This window comes from Pelophylax lessonae (assembly GCF_965119305.1).
Source record: "Pelophylax lessonae genome assembly, chromosome: 2".
Classification (NCBI taxonomy): domain Eukaryota; kingdom Metazoa; phylum Chordata; class Amphibia; order Anura; family Ranidae; genus Pelophylax; species Pelophylax lessonae.
In genome coordinates, this window is record NC_138769.1 from 454,268,749 (window position 1) to 454,287,685 (window position 18,937).

At 44.1% G+C, this 18,937-nt stretch overlaps 1 protein-coding gene across 2 annotated transcripts in view; it reads right to left on the minus strand.

Annotated features, from left to right (window-relative positions):
- Positions 1-18,937, minus strand: part of UBE3A (ubiquitin protein ligase E3A) — an 80,628-nt gene that overhangs the window by 12,239 nt on the left and 49,452 nt on the right. For both annotated transcript variants that reach the window (XM_082246687.1, XM_082246688.1), the window contains exons 6-10: positions 14,744-14,949; positions 14,243-14,407; positions 10,314-10,469; positions 10,149-10,222; positions 6,802-6,945 (exon numbers count right to left, since the gene is read on the minus strand). In XM_082246687.1, coding sequence (XP_082102813.1) covers positions 6,802-6,945; positions 10,149-10,222; positions 10,314-10,469; positions 14,243-14,407; positions 14,744-14,949 — 745 coding nt within the window. The remainder of the gene's footprint in view (positions 1-6,801; positions 6,946-10,148; positions 10,223-10,313; positions 10,470-14,242; positions 14,408-14,743; positions 14,950-18,937) is intronic.

Here is an 18,937-nt window from a genome sequence, read left to right on the forward strand (position 1 = left end):
GCTTAACCATGACAACTGGAGCTCACCTGACAAAAAACACCCTCAAAGAGGACTAATCCTCTCCAACAGCGGCCTGCAAAACCTTGTGGCCAAAAGAAGCATCCGCAGATGCAAACACATCCACCTTATAAAATTTAGTGAAACTGTGCACAGACGACCAGGTGGCCGCTTTGTAAACCTGCACTACCGACGCCTGATGACAGAAGGCCCAAGAGGCACTAAGCGCCCTCGTAAAATGCGCCTTAACAGGAAAAGGAGGATCCTGACCCTTAATGGAATAGGTCTGCATCACCTTCTGCCTGATCCACCTAGAAATAGTTGCAGCAGACGTGGCCAGCCCCTTAAGGGGTCAATCCGTAAGGACAAAGAAAATCCGATTTTCGGAATGATTCAGTCACCGCCAGGTACACCCTGATTGCCCGAACCGCATCCAAAAAATGTAAGGCAATCTCTTTAGGATGCTTAGGAAACAAGGAAGGCAACACAATATCTTCATTTAAATGGAAACCAGAGATGACTTTAGGAAGGAACGACTGCCAGGGACAAAGCATCACACTGTCTCTGTGAACCACCAGATAGGGTGAACGACAAGACAACGTAGCCAACTCGGATATCCTGCATGCAGAAGTAATAGCCACCAAGAAGGCTACCTTCTGTGACAGAGTAAGCAGAGAAACAACATGTATATTTTCAAAAGGCAGTTCCTGAAGAACCGACAGCACCAAATTGAGGTTCCACAGAGGTAACTGAGATCTCACCGGGGGGGGGCCAGGTGGCGGACCCCCTGAACAAAGGTTTGAACCCGAGAAATTGGTGGCCAACGGGCGCTGAAAGAAAAAATCGCGAGGCCCGAAATCTGGCCTTTGATGGTACCGAAGGCCAAACACAGATCTACACCTCTTTGGAGAAACTCCAAAACATGACACCGAAAAGGAACGGTGAGAGACCCACCCGAGACTCACACCAAGCAATGCACGCCCTGAGGACTCAATGATAAATCTTCTAGATTTTTCTAGCTTTCAACAGCGTAGGAATCACCGATTTAGACACCCTCTCTATCCTTCAGCACCTGGCTTTCAACAGCCAAGCCGTTAAAGCAAGCGACAGTAAAGCAGAATGGAAGATCGGTCCTTGAGCGAACAGGTCTTCTCTGAGAGGAAGTCTCCAAGGGACATCAGCGACCACCTGAAAAAACAACATTAAACACATCCACCTTGTAAAAATTTGTGAAGTTATGAACAGACAAACAAGGTAGCCGCCTTGCAAACCTGGACCAGATGCCTGATGGCGAAAAGCCCAGGAAGCACAAAGTGCCGGAGTAGAATGCACCTTAACAGGGAAAGGAGGAACCTGACCCTTAATTTAATAGGCCTGTACAAACGTCTGACTGATCCATCTGGAAATTGTCGCAGCAGACGCAGGCAGCCCTTCCCTTGGGCCATCTGTGAGTACAAAGAGTGAATCGGACTTTCGAAAAGACTCAGTCGCCAAGTACACCCTGAGTGCCCGAACCACATCCAAAGTAGGTTTAGGCTTAGGACACAGAGGGTAACACGATGTCCTCATTTAAGTGAAAACTGAAAACCACCTTCGGAAGGAAGGACGGATGCAGACGAAGTACCACTTGATCCCTGTGAACCACCAGATAGGATAGGACGACATGACAACGCCACCAGTTCCGACACCCTGCGCGCAGAAGTAATAACCACCAAAAAGGCCACCTTCTGGTATAAGGTAAGCAGAGGAATCTCCCGAATACTTTCAAAAGGAGGTTTCTGGAGAACTGACAGCACCAAACCAAGGTTCCAAAGTGGCAACAGAGGTCGCTTAGGAAGTGCCACGCGTCGCACCCCCTGGATAAAGCTACGCACCTGGGAATGGGTGGCTAATGGCCTTTGGAAGAAAATTGCCAAGGCCGAAACCTGACCCTTGACAGTACTCAAACTCCCCGTTGAAGGAAAAGCCAAGTTCCGAGCCACCAAGTAAGAGCGAGGGGGAACCCCAAGAGACTCACACCACGCAATATACGACTTCCATGTACAATGACAGATCTTCCTAGAAGTCGCTTTAAGCAGAGTGGGAATCACTGAAGCAGACAAACCCCTGTCATTCAGCACCTGGCTTTCAACAGCCAAGCCGCCAAAGCCAGCAACTGTAAAGCAGGATGGAAGAATGGCCCCTGGGACAACAAACCCTCCCTGACGTCTCCAATGGACGTCAGGGACCAGCTGCACCAGGTTAGGGTACCAAGACTGGCGAGGACAGTCCAGGGCCACTAGAATGACCAGAACCCCTTCTGCCTCGATCCTGCGCAAGAGCCCCAGCAGAAGCTTGGGGAAAGCATAGATCAGACGATACTGGCCCCTCGGGGCCACGAGAGAACCTGTGGCATCCGCCAGAGGATCCAGTGACTCTGCCACAAACCTCTGAACTTTTCTGTTGAGCCAGGACACCAACAGATCCACCTCGGGGGTGCCCCACCAAAGACATAGCTGATGAAACACGTCTGAGTTAAGGGACCACTCGCCTTGGTCCAACGCCTGCCGACTGAGATAGTCCGCCTACCAATTTTCTTCTCCTGGAATGTGTACAACGGAGAGGGCCGGAACGAATCGCCCTGCCCCCTGGAGAATGCCGGCTACTTCCAAGGCTGCCAACACCCTTTTTGTTCTGCCCTGGTGATTGACATAAGCCACCACCGTGGCAGCCCCCAGAGTCAATCCATCCAGTGATCCAGGCACAGCATGATTGCCCGGAATTCCAAGACATTTATCGGTAGTCTAGATTCTTCTTGTGCCCAAACACCCTGAGCAGAGCTCCGACCCAGGACACCTCCCCACCCGGAACCATCTGTGGTGATCACAGTCCAATACAAGGGGAGAAACTATCTGCCCTGTCGAAGAGCTGGAGAGCGAAGCCACCAGACCAGAAAACCCTTTGGTTTCCCAGCTCAGCTGGATCCGATTGTCAAGAGACTTCGGAACATTGTCCTATTTGACTAAGATCTCCCTTTGCAGGGACCTTGTATGGAATTATGCAAAAGGAACGGTCTCGACGATAGATACCATCAGGCCGGCCCAGCACCCGCATGCAAGTCCGGGGGGGTGATTGCTGGACAGCAGGCGATGAATTGCAGCATCCAACTTCTGGAGTTTGTCCAGAGGAAGAAACTCTGGCTAAAGCAGAGTCCAGGCAGATCCAGATAATCCAATTTTCTGGATAGAATCAGAGCAGACTTCTGGAAATTTAGAAGCCAAACTCCTTTAGGGTCTGTATAGCGATCTCTATGTCGTCCACAAGAGCAGCAGAAGACTCCGTTCGCAAGAGGTCATCGCCCACGTAGCCCAGTACTGCAATCCCCTGCTGACATAGCAACCAGGGCCAACACATTCATGAAGGCACGAAGAACGGAGGCAAGACCGAAGGGTAAAGCCATGAACTGATAGTGCTCCTCTCCTACAGCATAGCAGAGGAATCGCTGGTCCCGGGCACATACTGGAATGTGCAAGTAAGCATCCTCGAGGTCGAGAAAGACAAGAAAATCCCCCTGATGTAGAGATGCCACAACTGTGCGAATAGACTCCATCCTGAACTTCTTTACCAGCAAAAAAAAACGTTCAGGGCCTTGAGGTCCAGAAGCCGATGCACCTTGCCCTCTTTGGGACCGTGAACAGGTTTGAAGAAAAACCCCGAAACCGCTCCGAGGCCGGTACTGGGACAATCAGATCCCGAAACAGCAGGTCTTGTACCGCCCCAAAGAGCTTGCAAGCGGCCCTGGGACAGACTTACATTAGGAAGGACAGAACCTTTCTGGAGGGTAAGAACAAAACTTGATCTTGTAGCCAGACTGTATCACTGTGTGGACCGTTTGTCTTGTACCAAGGAGGTCCACGGGCCTGGAAACCAACGAAAATGGTTTCACACAAAATTGTTTTTCCTTTTACATGAATTGTCATAATAAGTTATTGCTCACACACAGCATATGTATACTTGCAATTTCACCCTAAAATATATTCTGCTACACCTCCTGAGTATGGCGATACCACATGAGGCTGTTTCACAGCCTAGCCACATACAGAGGCCCAACATGCAGGGAGCACCGTCAGGTGTTCTAGGGACATAAATTACACATCTAATTTCCTGACTACCTATGACATTTTTGAAGACCCTGGAGCACCAGGACAGTGGAATTACCCACAAAATTACCCCAAATTTTGAAAGCAAACACCCCAACATATATTCCATGAGGCATTATGGGTCTTTCGAACATGTCTTTTTTTTCCACGAGTAAATGCTGAAAGAGCCTTGTCCGAGGGTCTAGAGAATGCTGTTCTCGGCTTGCCAAACCAGGGACGCTTGGAACCTTTTGAGGAGGACTCGACCTGAAGGACGAAGAAACTTCTTGTGAGCCGAGGAGGGGCCAGGTCTGCGACAAGGTTCCTTACCCTTACCAGCCTGCAGAAGAAAAGTACTCTTCCCCCCCTGTGAGACTCTTAATGATCCATCCATCCAAGGTAGCCCCAATCGGGCGATTGCCCTGTAAAAGGAAAATCAGTCAAAGCTTAACAGTTTAGCCACAATAGGTGCCTAAGTACCACTGTAGAAACGGACAGCCTAGAAATTAGGGGAGCCGCATCCAAAGAGTCATCACAAATAAACTGCTGCCCCTGGAATAACTGGTCCGCCAGTTCAGCAAATGCTGGGGAAAGCTGCTCACCCTCCAGATCACGGCACAAAAGTTTAGCCAACTCAGTCAGAGTTTGCAACGCCAGGACAATGGTGAAGACCGGCCTAAACGCAGAACCATATTGCGGGCCACAGCTTCCGCTTTTCTGTCAGACGGATCTTTAAAGGCCGGCAATTGCTCAACAGGAATCTTGGTCGCTTTATTCAACCTGGAAACCTCAGGGTCCACCACCATTGCAACAGTCCACTTTTTAAGGAGGGACTCCTGAAAAGGGGTACCTCACCACAAAGTGTTTAGGAACCACAATAGGGACATTTAGAATGCTCCCACTCTTTTGCGACAAATCTGTCAAAATAGGAGGGGTAAGGAAACACTTGCCGCTCAAGATGGCTTGTGAGTGCCAAAGGGGACAGCCACCTCCACTGCAGCCTCCATTTTTAAAGCTTCACGCACAGACACAATCAGTGGGTCCACAGCGCCTTTTCGTGTGCAGCTACAGGTGTGGAGGAATCATCCTCACTATCAGATTAGTCAGGGTGAGTGTCAGCAGACCCCGCAGGGTGGGCCATGTCCGCGGCGGCCAAATCAGATGATTCAGAATCTGATGAGACCGATGAGGCAGGGGAAGGCGGAGGGGGGGGGGGGGGCTTTTTGCTGCCCAAAAGCCACCTTCACCCGGAATACAAAGGACTCCAGGACTGCCGTCAGTGAATCAATGGTTGGGACCCGGAGGGCCCCGCAGCGTCAAAGGGTGTCAGGTGGGGAAACATGCTCCAAAGACTCCATTAATGAAGAGGGTAACCCCCACAAAACGTGTCTAGCACTACCAAGGGACACCTTCACTGCACTGGTTGCACCACCAGGTCGCCAGCAAGAGCACCCCACAATCCTGCAGCAGAGAGAGGGAGGGACCCCACCAGGCGGGCACCGGCTGCACCAGGATAGCACTTGATCCACCGACGTCCAGAAAAGGAAGATGACCCACAGGTACCACCAGAGTACAGGCAGGGTCTAACAGGAGGGAGGGGAACCCAAGAGTCCGACTGTGCCAGGGAGGGGCCCGCGTCCACCCAAAAACTCTCCAGAGGGAGAGGAAGGACAGCTACTCACCATACCGGGAACCAGGCGGGCACCGGACCAGACAGAACGTCCTTGCCATCTAAAAGGGGGGGGGGGGCCAGAAGGAGCGCTGCCACTCAGACCGAGACCTGGTCGTGTGTGACCTCTGCGAGACGTTTAACACGCAGGCCAGCCCACGTCCAGCGGGGCTAGGTCGCGGCGCTTTGGTGTGCCTGCGCTTGCTGGTTAGACTGGGTTGACCACTTGATCTAGATTATCCAGCTCGTCGCCCAGTCCGGCAGTTGATTGTAGATCTTGCAGGGAAAAAAAAAAAAAACTGGGAGGAAAAAAAAGCTATTTAAAAAAGGAAAATTGCCAGGACCAGAAGTCCCAGCAAGGAACTAGGTCCTTACTCCTGACTGGGCATAGGAAAAAAAAAAACCTAGCAGGACCTATATCAGAGAGGGGGCGTATACCACCAGGGACTGCCCATAGGTGTAGTCAAGTTCTTTTTTTCTGCCTAGTGTCCTACTCCTGTAGGGGGCAGTATAACACGATTCCAGAATCCTGAAGAGCTATGTCCATTAGTGAACTAAAGGGAAAATGTAATTTTTGTGATTAAAGAGGTAAGCATCCAACAGGGGTTGGCCCTACGCAAAATGATGATCCTGATTGTCATTTTAAAGTGTACATACAACCAAAAATCTGTTTTTAGTTTTTTTTTTGCCGTTTGTGTCCAACTGGGGAGATCTCCTGTCACTTCCTATCCCAGAGATGCCACAGAGTAAGAGGATATCTCTACAATACAAAGTGAACGGAATTCACCACCTTACAATTGTCACTGAACATTGAAGAGTTATCCTAACCTCTTGCAATGGATTTCACTGTCTCAGGACAAAAAAAAGTGCTAAATATACCTAAACTTGATTACAGAAAGTGTTAAAAACCTAAAAACACCATTTACTCCTTTCACAGGAACAAGTAAAAAAAGAATGGTCATGCATTGCATCTTCTATTTAAATAAAGGTCAATTATTGTGTTCTCATTGAGCTTACCTGTCAGTGTCTGGGCCATTTTTGGCTATGATCATCTTTAGTTTACCTAGTCCTCCCACAGGAGCTCTGTCTGTGCCTGTTGTAAACTGCAAAAACAATCTTTTCTGCTCTTCGGTAAAGGCATATACTATTTCCCAGAATTCCCTGAAAAAAAAAAAAAAAAAGGCATGAAATGACATTTCATCAAATGTTCTGTTAAAAAAAAAAAATGTATGTATGTATGTATGTATGTATGTATGTATGTATGTATGTATGTATGTATGTATGTATGTATGTATGTATATATATATATATATATATATATATATATATATATATATATATATATATATATATATATATATATATATATGTAGGGATAAGAAGGAAATTAAATTAGTTTTTTAAACTTCTGACTGCTGAGAGTAAGGGTATTTGAAGTTCATTTCTTTATGACAGAAGAGTACGCCTCTTCATTTCTTTATGACAGAAGAGTACGCCTCTTCATAACAGCTATTACATTAACAGCCTAACTGGATGAAAATAGTTCTGGTTATAGTTTTATGTACTATATGTGTCCTTTGCAGGTTTATCTATTAATAGCAAAGTTCCGAATATGCTAGTGCTTTCCAAATAAAAGTGAATAACCCATGGCTTTCCATTTCTTGGGCAGGAAAAGTTCAAATCTGCATGTTGGACAAATTTCTTCATAAAATGTAGTGAGCCGGTAGAAGCGGCAGTTAAAGTACAGTAGCACTCCCCAGTATTATACATAGCTTCAGAAACAATTGTTCAAAAAACTGACTGCCAAAGGATTAACCATTTCAGTAACCACTACCCATTCTCAGTCTCAAGTTTGGTACATAGAAAAAAAGCAGTATTTACCAAAATTGAAACCCCTTATAAGTTTTAATTTGTTACTGTTTGGGATGCACTGTTTGGAAGAAAAAGGGATTGCGCCTCATCATTTTTAAGCTGAAGCTGTGACAATATCCTACTTATGCAGCTGTGAGTACCAACTTGTCATTGCTAAAAATCAGTTCAACCCAACAATTGACCCACCTATCATCTGCACAATGTCAGAGGTGCACACCTTCTAGGAACAGATTTGCACCAACATATTCCCTTCTGTGGCTTCCAATTCAAAATAACAGATATAACGTGACGTTCAAGTAGAGCTATCGCCAAAACGTTTTCCATTTTGTTAGGTAGGGTTATAATCTGTCAGATTTTTTGCCATCTGTTTCCCATTGTGGAGATTTCCCTTCACTTCCTGTGTCATAGCCAAGAAGGAAGTGAAGGGAAATCCCTGTAGAGGTACTCTTTTGGGGACCCCAGGTCACCAGAACTAGTGTCCCCATAGGAAGAAGATTTCCTCTCTATTACTTTTCTAGGGACAACTCAAAATTTGGGGTTTCCCTCACTTTCAATAATGGTAAACAGGACAAAGAGGATGAATCTCGTTACTAGGGGCAAAGACGGGGAAAAAAAAAAACTGACAAGTGTTGTAATCCAGAATGGAAAATATATACTAAATAAGTATATACCCTCGCGCCTCTGGATAGCCTAATTTAAGAGTGCCTAAATATATAAATATATATGTGTCTAGTGATATCAATAAATTAATAAATAATGATTAATAAATATTAGTTAGCAGCTGCTATAGTTTAAAGTATGTGAAAGTTTAAGCCCCAAAGGGGTTAATATAGGGCTTGCTTCTATTTAGTCAGGGGTGAACAATACCTTGTTCCCACACCTGAATAGTGAAAGAAATCTGGTGAGGAAAATTATTTCCTAAAGGTGATATCCAAAGTACAAATATATATATTAAAGTGCTGAATAAAGTATTGCTACAAATACATCAATAGATAAGGTTAAAATAAAAGTGTCAAATATTGTGAAAGTCCCAATGTAAAATTCCTTCGTGATCTTGTGCAAATAGTGCCCTAATAAGGTTTTTCCAATATTCCAACTGCTGGTGTATTCGGCATATCTTGTAATATAAGGGGTGCACACTCACCGGACTTGGTGTTGTCTTGAGTACCATATGACAACAAGACCTTACGAGCTTGTGGCTTCCCAAGCCTATGGGTAACTGCTGGGCTCTATGGTTCACTATGGTCCGTACCGCTCCTCTGTTTGGAGACCGATCCTCCAGCTTCCGGGTAGCCTAGTGGGACGCAAACCGGCAGTCGCCGCTCTCCATTCCCAGGCATTTACCCATAGCTGGTGTTTACTTGCTTTTACTTGTACAACATATTTTATCGGCAACTTTAATAAAACACCACTTTTTAATGGTACTGCACTATCGGAGCACTTTTTTGTCCCCCTCTTAATTTTGACCTGGAGGATCGGTCTCCAAACAGAGGAGCGGTACGGACCATAGTGAACCATAGAGCCCAGCAGTTACCCATAGGCTTGGGAAGCCACAAGCTCGTAAGGTCTTGTTGTCATATGGTACTCAAGACAACACCAAGTCCAGTGAGTGTGCACCCCTTATATTACAAGATATGCCGAATACACCAGCAGTTGGAATATTGGAAAAACCTTATTAGGACACTATTTGCACAAGATCACGAAGGAATTTTACATTGGGACTTTCACAATATTTGACACTTATTTTAACCTTATCTATTGATTTGTAGCAATACTTTATTCAGCACTTTGATATATATATTTGTACTTTGGATATCACCTTTAGGAAATAATTTTCCTCACCAGATTGCTTTCACTATTCAGGTGTGGGAACAAGGTATTGTTCACCCCTGACTAAATAGAAGCAAGCGCTATATTAACCCCTTTGGGGCTTAAACTTTCAAGTGTTGTAATCCACCTCCACTTTATCCAAAACCTTAAAAAAAAAAAAAAAAAAAAAAAAAAAAAAAAAAAAAGGAAAAAAGGAAGATGATGTGGTCTGTAATGGAAAGTCTATTCAGAGTCCTACAAAGCAAATAGAAGGAAGAGTCACTCACTCACTTCATTTAGCTGTCTATGGGTAACAAACATAAAAGCAAGTCATTTTCAAATGATTCTGGTTAACAGCCTAAGGTAAGAGCCTAGAAAAAGGTAAAAGTGAAATATCCATCCATTTGCGATATTTGATATTTACCCCACTAAAAAAAAAAAAAAAAATACAAAAATATATTTTTAAAAAATTTAGCACTAAACTTGATAAAATATTTACTTTCCCAAATAAACTGCAATCTTTCCACCCCATAGACTTCACAAGTCTGGGAGCCAAGGTGTGGCTATACTGTTCACAATAACAAAGTTTATATTTATAAGCAAGCATTCCACTTGCTTTTTCTACAGTTTTTCGCTTATCTGCCTAACTGCTGAAAAAGATGGCCTCAATGATTTATACTCACCGAATAATTTGAGAGTCTCTTGTGTAGCCCCCATCATACTCAGTTGTTTCTTTAAGTGCCTGAAAATCTAAGTTCTGTGAAGAAAACATGCAGTTAATAGACAACCTCCAGGGCCAGAAAACAGCAATAGGAAACAAGGCCCTGCAAAGAAAGTAAATCTCTTACCCTACTTCCACAGATAAGGAGTTCTATTTCCTCAGGTCTGAACAAATACTTTAATGGGGACTCATTGGTGACCATATGAAACCCCCTTCTGAAGGCTTTAAACTGTTTTTCCACAGACTTATTCAAAGTATAATCTGTATAGAGACTAATAAACTCCTAGAAAAAAACAAAACATGAAAATACTTAAAACAAAATACTTTTGTATTAATTTATGAACTGTATTCTTATCAGAAGCAATATGGGTAAATTTGATATCCAATCTATATCTGCTAATAAGTAAACATGCCTGGCAGGAAATAACTGCATATTTAATGGCTAAGTAGGAAAAATGTAATTTTTGTCTTACCATAAAATCCATTTCTCTGATGTTGATTGACAGACACAGCTCTTCATCTTTTTGACCGTAGGGTTATACTGCCCCTACAGGAGTAGGACACTAGGCATAGATAAAGCCTGAACACGCCTATGGGGCAGTCCCTGGGGGTGTACTCCCTGCTATAGGTATTCAGTTTTGTAACAAGTAATGCCAGAAGGAAAAAGCCCAACTCCATAGAGGAGCAGGTGATGTGTCGGTCAATGATCAGAGAAACTGATTTTACGGTAAAACAAAAATACAAATTTTTTCTTTCATTCACTGAAGAAAACAGCTCTTCTACTTATTGACCGTAGGGATGTCCCAAAGCAATGTCAAACTTGAGGGATGGGAACAGCAGAAGAAACAAACTTCCCCAAAGCTAAACATAGCCAACCAGGTAACTTGGAGCTCAACTGAAAAAACACACACCCTCAAAAAGGATTCTCTCTAAGTCCTCTAAACAGCAACCTGCAAAACCTTGCGGCCAAAAGAAGCATCCGCAGGTGCCAACACATCCACTTTATAAAACTTTGTGAATGTGTGTACAGACGACCAGGTAGCCACCTGCAAACCTGCATCACTGAAGTCTGACAACAAAAGGCCCAGGAGGCACTAAGCGCCCAAGTAGAGTGTGCCTTGACATTGGAATAAGCCATTAGAAGAAGAATTAGAAGAACCACAGATTGTCTGATCCATATGGAAAGGGTCGCAGCAGAAGCAGCCAGCTCCTTGCGAGGTCCATGCGGGAGGACAAATAGTGAGTATGATTTCCTAAAAGACTCCGTAGCTTCCAGATACACCCTTATTGCCCAAACAACATCCAGGGAGTGCAAGGCAACTTCCTTAGGTTTGGGACACAGGGAGGGCAAAACAAGGTCTTCATTCAGATGAAAGTCAGAGACGACCTGCCGAAGTAATGGCCACCAAAACGGCAACCTTCTGAGACAACGTAAGCAGGGGAATCTCTCGAATATTTCCAAAGGGAGGCTTCTGGAGAACTGACAACACCAAATTGAGGTCCCACGGCGGCAATGGAGACCACACAAAAGGAACCAAGTGTCCCACGCCATGGAGAAAAATAAGCACCAAGGAGTGTGTGGCCAACGGGCATTGAAAGAAAACCGCCAAGGCCGAGAACTTGCCCTTGATGGTACTCAAGGCCAGGCGCTGCGCAACCCCTCGTTGAAGGAAAGGCAAGATCCGTGCCACCGAATAAGGAAGGAGGGTGAACCCAGAGGGATTCACACCACACAATGTACGTTGGTAAATCTTCACCGAGTCAGACAACCCTCTGTCCTTCAGCACCTGGCTTTCAACAGCCAAGCAGTCAAAGCCAGCGACTGTATAGCAGGATGGAAGATTTGTTCTTGGGAAAGCAGATCTTCCCTGAAAAGGAGCCTCGGCGACCTGCCGTACCAGATCGGCGTACCAAGACCGGCGAGGCCAGTCTGGAGCCACTAGGATGACCGGAATCCCTTCTGCCTCGATCCTGCGTCTTATTTCTTTTCCTATTCACAAAGGTAAGCTTATATAGCGGAAGTAGTCATTGAACAGTTTTAACCACAGAGATCTTGGTAAAGATATTGATCCTTCCATGATAATGGTAGGGACTTCTTTGCATAAAAAGTAAAGAATACGGAGCAATCTCTTAGCGCTAGAAGGGATGGCCGGATCCCCAAAGATACCCAGCAGACAGTTTTTAGGGTTCACAATGTTTGGCAGGCCCAGTGCAGATGAAATGAAGGAGTTTATCTCTCCAGACCTCCTGGACTAAAAGACACATCCAGAAGCAGTGGAGAAAGTCAGCATCCCGACTGCAACCCCTAAAAACACTCGGTCGACGGCCTTTGAATATCTACATGGAATCATATGAACCACAGAGGGAGCAGCACAGTTACCTCTACAAGATTCCTTTTTGCATAACATCCTTCCTGTACCACAGGGTGGTAAGACTTTTATGCTCTTTCATTGCATGCCATGTATAACAACATGGTGCTGTCCTTATCTTACCCTGGCAGCTGAACTATGTGCTTCACATTTCCCCTCCATCACAACTTTCAATTGCCGAAACCTATGTTGGAATCACTATAATGGAACTTTATTGCATTTACTTCTTCTGAGTTTGGGACTGACTCTATTTTAGTTTTAAATGCTTATTCTCCTGGTTTTTGCATCTAGCCAAAATTAAGATTTCATGCTCTACGTTTTGGACAGTACTGGGCAGAGAGTACTGGGCAGAGTGAAATGATCACTAGCTGATATTTCCATTCCATTTCCAAACACCCACAGTGACCAAAATTTTGGAGGAGCTGGGGGGGGGGGGGGGGTGTAGGAGAATGGGAACCAGGCTTGTCCGACCATCACAGGGAGGGGCCCACGTCCTCACCAAAACCCTCAAGGAGTAGTGGGGGGACAGCTACTTAACATACCAGGAACAGGGTGGGCACCACTCCGGACAGGACACCGCTCCATCGATATGTGGGTGCTGGCGGCCAGGAGGAAACGCGACTCGCAGGCAAGCCCCCGTCCAGTGGGGCTATGTCGCGGATGACCTACTGCGGAGCTGCAGTCTGCACGTGCTCGCTGGCCGGACTGGGGAGACCCTAAGGATCTATATTATCCAGTTTGTCGCCCAATCCAGCACATGACTGTAGCTCTCACAGGAACAAAATAATAAAAAGAAAAAATTCCATGTAAAAGGAAAAAATTGCCAGGACCAGAGATCCCAGCAAGGAACTAGGTCCTTACTCCTGACTAGGCAGAAAAAAAACTGAATACCTATAGCAGGAAGTGGAGGTAAACCCCCATGGACTGCCCCATAGGCCTGTTGATGCTTTTTCTCTGGCTACTGTCCTACTCCTGTAGGGGGCAGTATAACCTTACGGTCAAGAAGATGAAGAGCTGTGTCCAACAATGAACAAAAGAGAAAGGTCATCATATGACACCACGTGCTGCTTTTTTTTATTTTTTTTTAGATATCGGTTATTTGCTGGTCCCACCCCTTCATGATATGCCCAGGAGCCATAGCTTTCATATTTGGAAATACACACGTATGAAGATACGTGATAAAGATCAGGCTGTCCAACTTCTGGGAAGGATTTCCAAGTGTGTGGCGGCTTTACAGTAAGCCGCCCTTCACAACTGTCTGGTATGTTGCAGTGTGTTACCGCACTCATGTAAGCATGCGGTACATCATACGTTGCATTAAGTCACCCATTTATTCTGAATGGGCTGCCATGCGCTTGTACACACACAAAAAAAGGACACACACTATACTATAACACAGATGGTTCACTTCTTTTCATTGTAGTGTGCTAAAAAAGGTTTGAAAATGAATGGCACAACAGCACACCACTGATCGCACATTACAGCAACAAGAAATTTGAAAATAATGAACAAGGTGTGAAGCTAGACTAAGAGAGCCAAAACCTCCTGATCTACAAAAGATAACAAGCAAACAGAACAATCTGCAATTAGATTTTGTACATCCAATAATAAAGGTAATACAACAAATCAGGACAGTGTGTGTTTTATCTGTCCTGTTAAGATAGTAAGTAAACCAAAAACTACATACCTTTCTGTTTTCATTTGTAATGGGAATTTTATCTCCATTTTCTTTTAAGTCATGCATTAAAGGATTTCCAAAAAGATCATTGTGTGATATCTGAAAAGTTATCATCATGTCGTCCTCAACACTGCCCTCATACTCCAACAGCTCTTTTAAACTTTGGTACAGGACCTGTAAGAAGAGTTACTTCATTTAGTAAGGTTTATCAAATGAGAACATGTACAATTGGTGAGAAAGGTTCTCAAAACTGGAAAAAGGAGTCTTATATGGCTTTCAAGTAACTTTGATATAGTGTATAAATGTGCTGGAAACTAACCCTGGAGACAAGTAGATGTTGTCTAGTTTGTTATAGTAAAATTCTGAGTGTTATATTTCCATAGGTAAGGTCTCAAAGGAAAGTGTGGTTTAAAGAAATAGAAACATGAACTGTTACATAATGGTTATTCATTTTGTTTTAGGATTGTTATTCATTGGAGTGTTATAAAAATGCTTTTACATTAAACTTACAGGGTGAGAGTCTGCCAGATCACGAAATGTTCCTTTTTTCCCCATCAATTTTCGATAAACAACCATTGGAAAATGCACATCTAGAATGCAATTGTTGTAAATTGCCAAGCCCAGAACAATTCCAATGAGGGTGAACTGTCCTTCAGTCTCAAACGAAGATGGGTTGAACCAAAAGAATTTTGTGGACTCATCATACGTAAACATGCCTGCATGAAGGAATACCATAGAATACAGGGAATTTACTATTTGAATTAACAATACGTATACATAGTTAAAGCTTTTAAAATCACGAGTCACAAACCCAGAACAAATATGCAGAGGTGGTCATCGAACCCCTCCCAACCCACTGATCTGCATAGTTTTTTTAGCTTATAAAATTTTTAAAGCACCAAAGCTAGCAGGTCAATACAACAGCAACCCCTAAAGTTGTCCCATGACAATATTACTTTAACTGAACATGCTTATCAATCTGGGTTGCATACCAGTGGACAGGTATCTGAAAAAAGAAAGACTAATCCTTTGATTCATAAAAACAAATACATGGCCAGAGTAGGTAAACTGCTCTAAAATATATTCTTTTACCATAACCCAACTGTAAAGAAAGGATAGGTCCATCATGTCCTCCGCTGTATCACACTTTGTGAAGTCGCCACAAAATAAAAACGGTGCAGAAAAATGAACTGTTCTATAAAAGGTCAATAGCTGGAATATCAATACTGTCAGACACCTAACAAACCCTTTCTTTAATCTGTACCATGAAAGCATTAGGATGGCCACTATTGACGATAGCTGGCTGGCATGTTGAATCAATGGTTTCAATAACAAGTAGATTAGGAGTACTGATTTTGATGTATGCTTTTTTCTAGTCAGCGTCCTAAACTATTGAAGCCATAGAATTCCTGCAATAGCCAGGCAAGTAGCATTTTCAAAAGGTCAGCAATAAGAGCCTCTCTACAGGTTTCCCTTAAAGTGTATGTCAAGACAAAATAAAAATAAAAAAATGTCTTAATCGTTCATTAAAAGATACAGGATAAGTAATCCTATGCATCTGAAAGATTGGACACTGGCAATTAAAGCTATAAAGCCTAGTATTAACCATCCCATGCCCCAATTTTTTGATATTGTCCTAAAAGGAGGGACATCTTTTTTTCCTGCAGAGGGAAGCAAACCATCGTAATCTTTCTGATTTTTAATTAGCATTGTTTTTTTCTTCTAGCAAGCTTTTTCAGTTTCTGCAGAGCCATTGGGGCTCATTTTGAAGTTCTTTAACCACTTAAGCCCCGGAAGATTTCACCCCCTTCCTGACCAGGGCCTATTTTGCGATTCGGCACTGCGTGACTTTAACGGACAATTGCGCTGTCGTGCGACGCTGTACCTAAACTAATTTGACGTCCTTTTTTTTCCCACAAACAGAGCTTTCTTTTGGTGGTATTTGATCACCTGTGCGATTTTTTGATCATGCGCTTTAAACAAAAAAAAAAAAAAAAAAAAAAAAGAAGAGCGTCAATTTTGCAAAAATAATATTTCTCACATTTTTTTATATGAAATTCCCCCAAAAAATGTAAAAATCAAAATTTAACATTTTAGGCCAATTTGTTTTATGCTACCTATGTTTGGTAAAAAAAAAAAAAAAAAACGCAAAAAGCGTATTTTGATTGGTTTGCGCAAAAGTTATTGCGTTTACTAAGGGAAAGATTTTTGTTGTGTTTTTTTTTTAACGAGTAATGGCGGCGATCTGCGATTTTTTTTGCGGGACTGCGACATTGCGGCGGACAGATCGGACCCTTGACTGACATTTTTGACAATTTTGGGGTTACCAGTGACATTACTGCAGTAATCAGTGCTATACATATGCACTGTTACTGTAAAAATGACACTGGCAGTGAAGGAGTTAACTTTATTGGAGAGGGAGGGGTTAAGTGTGTCCCTAGGGGCGTGTTTCTAACTGTGATTGGCTGTGGCTACTTGTGTAAGAACAGAGATCAACGGTCCTACATAGTAGAACCGTGTGATCTCCATTCTTACACAGGGAAGAATGACAGGCGGCTTTGTTTACATTAGCCGCCTGCCTTTCTTTCGGTGTAACGGAAGATCGCGAGTGCCCGGCGGACATCAGGTCCACCGGGCACACGCGGGGGGGGGGGGGGGGGGTCTGTGACCACGTGGGAGCGCGCCTACGTTGCTTTGCCTGTGAGGGGCCGACCGCTGCAGTTAATAGTCGTGCGGCGGTCGGCAAGCGGTTAAATCAGTTAAATCCTCTGCATAGCCTTGGAGGCTGTGCCCAGACCTCAGTATGAGGAAACAGCAGGCCTGAAATGTGTACTGAAAGCACTGGGCTCTGCTGAGGTGCTCTCCTAGACACCTTTAGTGTAACATGTGAGTTAGCCGCAGAGTGCTTTACAAGTCCAGAGTGGCAGTGCACTTGTTTGAAACCCTGTTTATCTTTGTCTCATTTTTTACATCACAGAAACATGACATTTTAAAAAGGGGCGTGTAGACTTTTTACATCCACTGTACCTTCCATTTTCTTTTTTGACTAGCCCATTTTTTTTTTATTTTGTTTTAAGATTCTTTAGTAGAGTATAGGGCACAGAAAAAAAAAAAAAAAAAAAAAAAAAAAAAAAAGAATGGGGAGGGGGGGTTGGACATCTTTATAAGTCTATATGATCATTGGAAATAAATAAGCTCTGCTTAAAAATGCTGGTATGTGTTAAGGACTGATCACAAAAACACCCTGTATCCTAGATCACCACCATCATGTACAGGTTATCTATGCAATGCTAAAGAATGCCAATAAAATCATGAGAGGTTAGGGGTGGAAAATTGTGTTGTATAGGGCAGCGGGAGTCAGATTCTTCGTGAAAGCCCCTGAATGGTTCCAGAGTGCCATTCTGGCAGTTCAGGAAGTGAGGGGAAAAAAAAAAAAAAAGGGGGGAAGAAAGATGGACTGGAAGAGTAAACAGGACAAGGAGAATATAAAGGCTTCCTACTTGAGGCAAGGTAACCATTAAAATCCATAATAAATGTGATTTTTGATTTACCGAAAAAAAAAACACTCTGCGTTCATTGGGTTATACCAGTGTTTCTCAACTCCGGTCCTCAGGGCCCACTAACAGGCCAGATTTTAAGTATTACCTTGGGGAGATGCAGACTAGAATACTGCAATCACTGAGCAGCAAATTATATCACCTGTGATGCATTTCAGTTTTCTTGCAAACCTGGCCTGTTGGTGTGCCCTGAGGACCGGAGTTGAGAAACGTTGGGTTCTACTATCCCCTACATGAGTAGGACACTAGGCAGTAAAAAAAAAACTTGACTATGCCTAAAGGCAGTCCCTGGTGGTATACTCCACCTCTCTGCTATAGGTCCTCAGGAGTAAGGACCTAGTTCCATGCTAGGATCTCTGGTCCGAGCAATTTTTTTTCTTTTTAAAATGGCTTTTTCTCCGCGCTAGGTTGGCCACGACATAGCCCCACTGGACGGGGGCTGGCCTGAGTGTTAAACGTCACGCGAGGTCGCACAGGACCGGGCATCTCTGCAATAGGTACTCAGTTTTGTTACAAGCAGTGTCAGAAGTATTAATTAATCCCATTTTCTCTTTCGTTTGACGGATACAGCTCCTTAGGATTCTTAACCATTGGGACATCCCAAAGCAGTGTCAAAACATGAGGGATGGGAATAGCAAAAAATTACCAAGGCTAAATAGTAGCCAACCAGGTAACAGGAGCTCAACAAAAAACTGGAGCCCACCTGAACAATACACCCCCAATGAGGAAACCGACCCTCCAAACAGCAGCCTGCAAAACCTTGCAGCCAAAGGAAGCATCCGCAGACGCCAACACATCCACTTTACAGAATTCAGTGAAAGTGTGCACCGACAACCATATGGCCCCCTTGCAAACCTGCGACACTGACGCCTAAAGACGGAAGGCCCAAGAAGCTCCAAGCCAGTGGTTCTCAACTCCTGTCCTCAGGACCCGCTAACAGGCCAGGTTTGCAAGATAACTGACTTACATCACAGGTGATATTGATTGCTGCTCAGTGATTGCAGTATTCTAGTCTGAATCTTCCCAAGGTAATACTTAAAATCTGGCCTGTTAGTTGGTCCCGAGGACTGGAGTTGAGAACCACTGCTGTAAGCGATCGAGTAAAGATCGCCTTGACAGGGAAAGGAGGAACCTGACTCTTGATCAA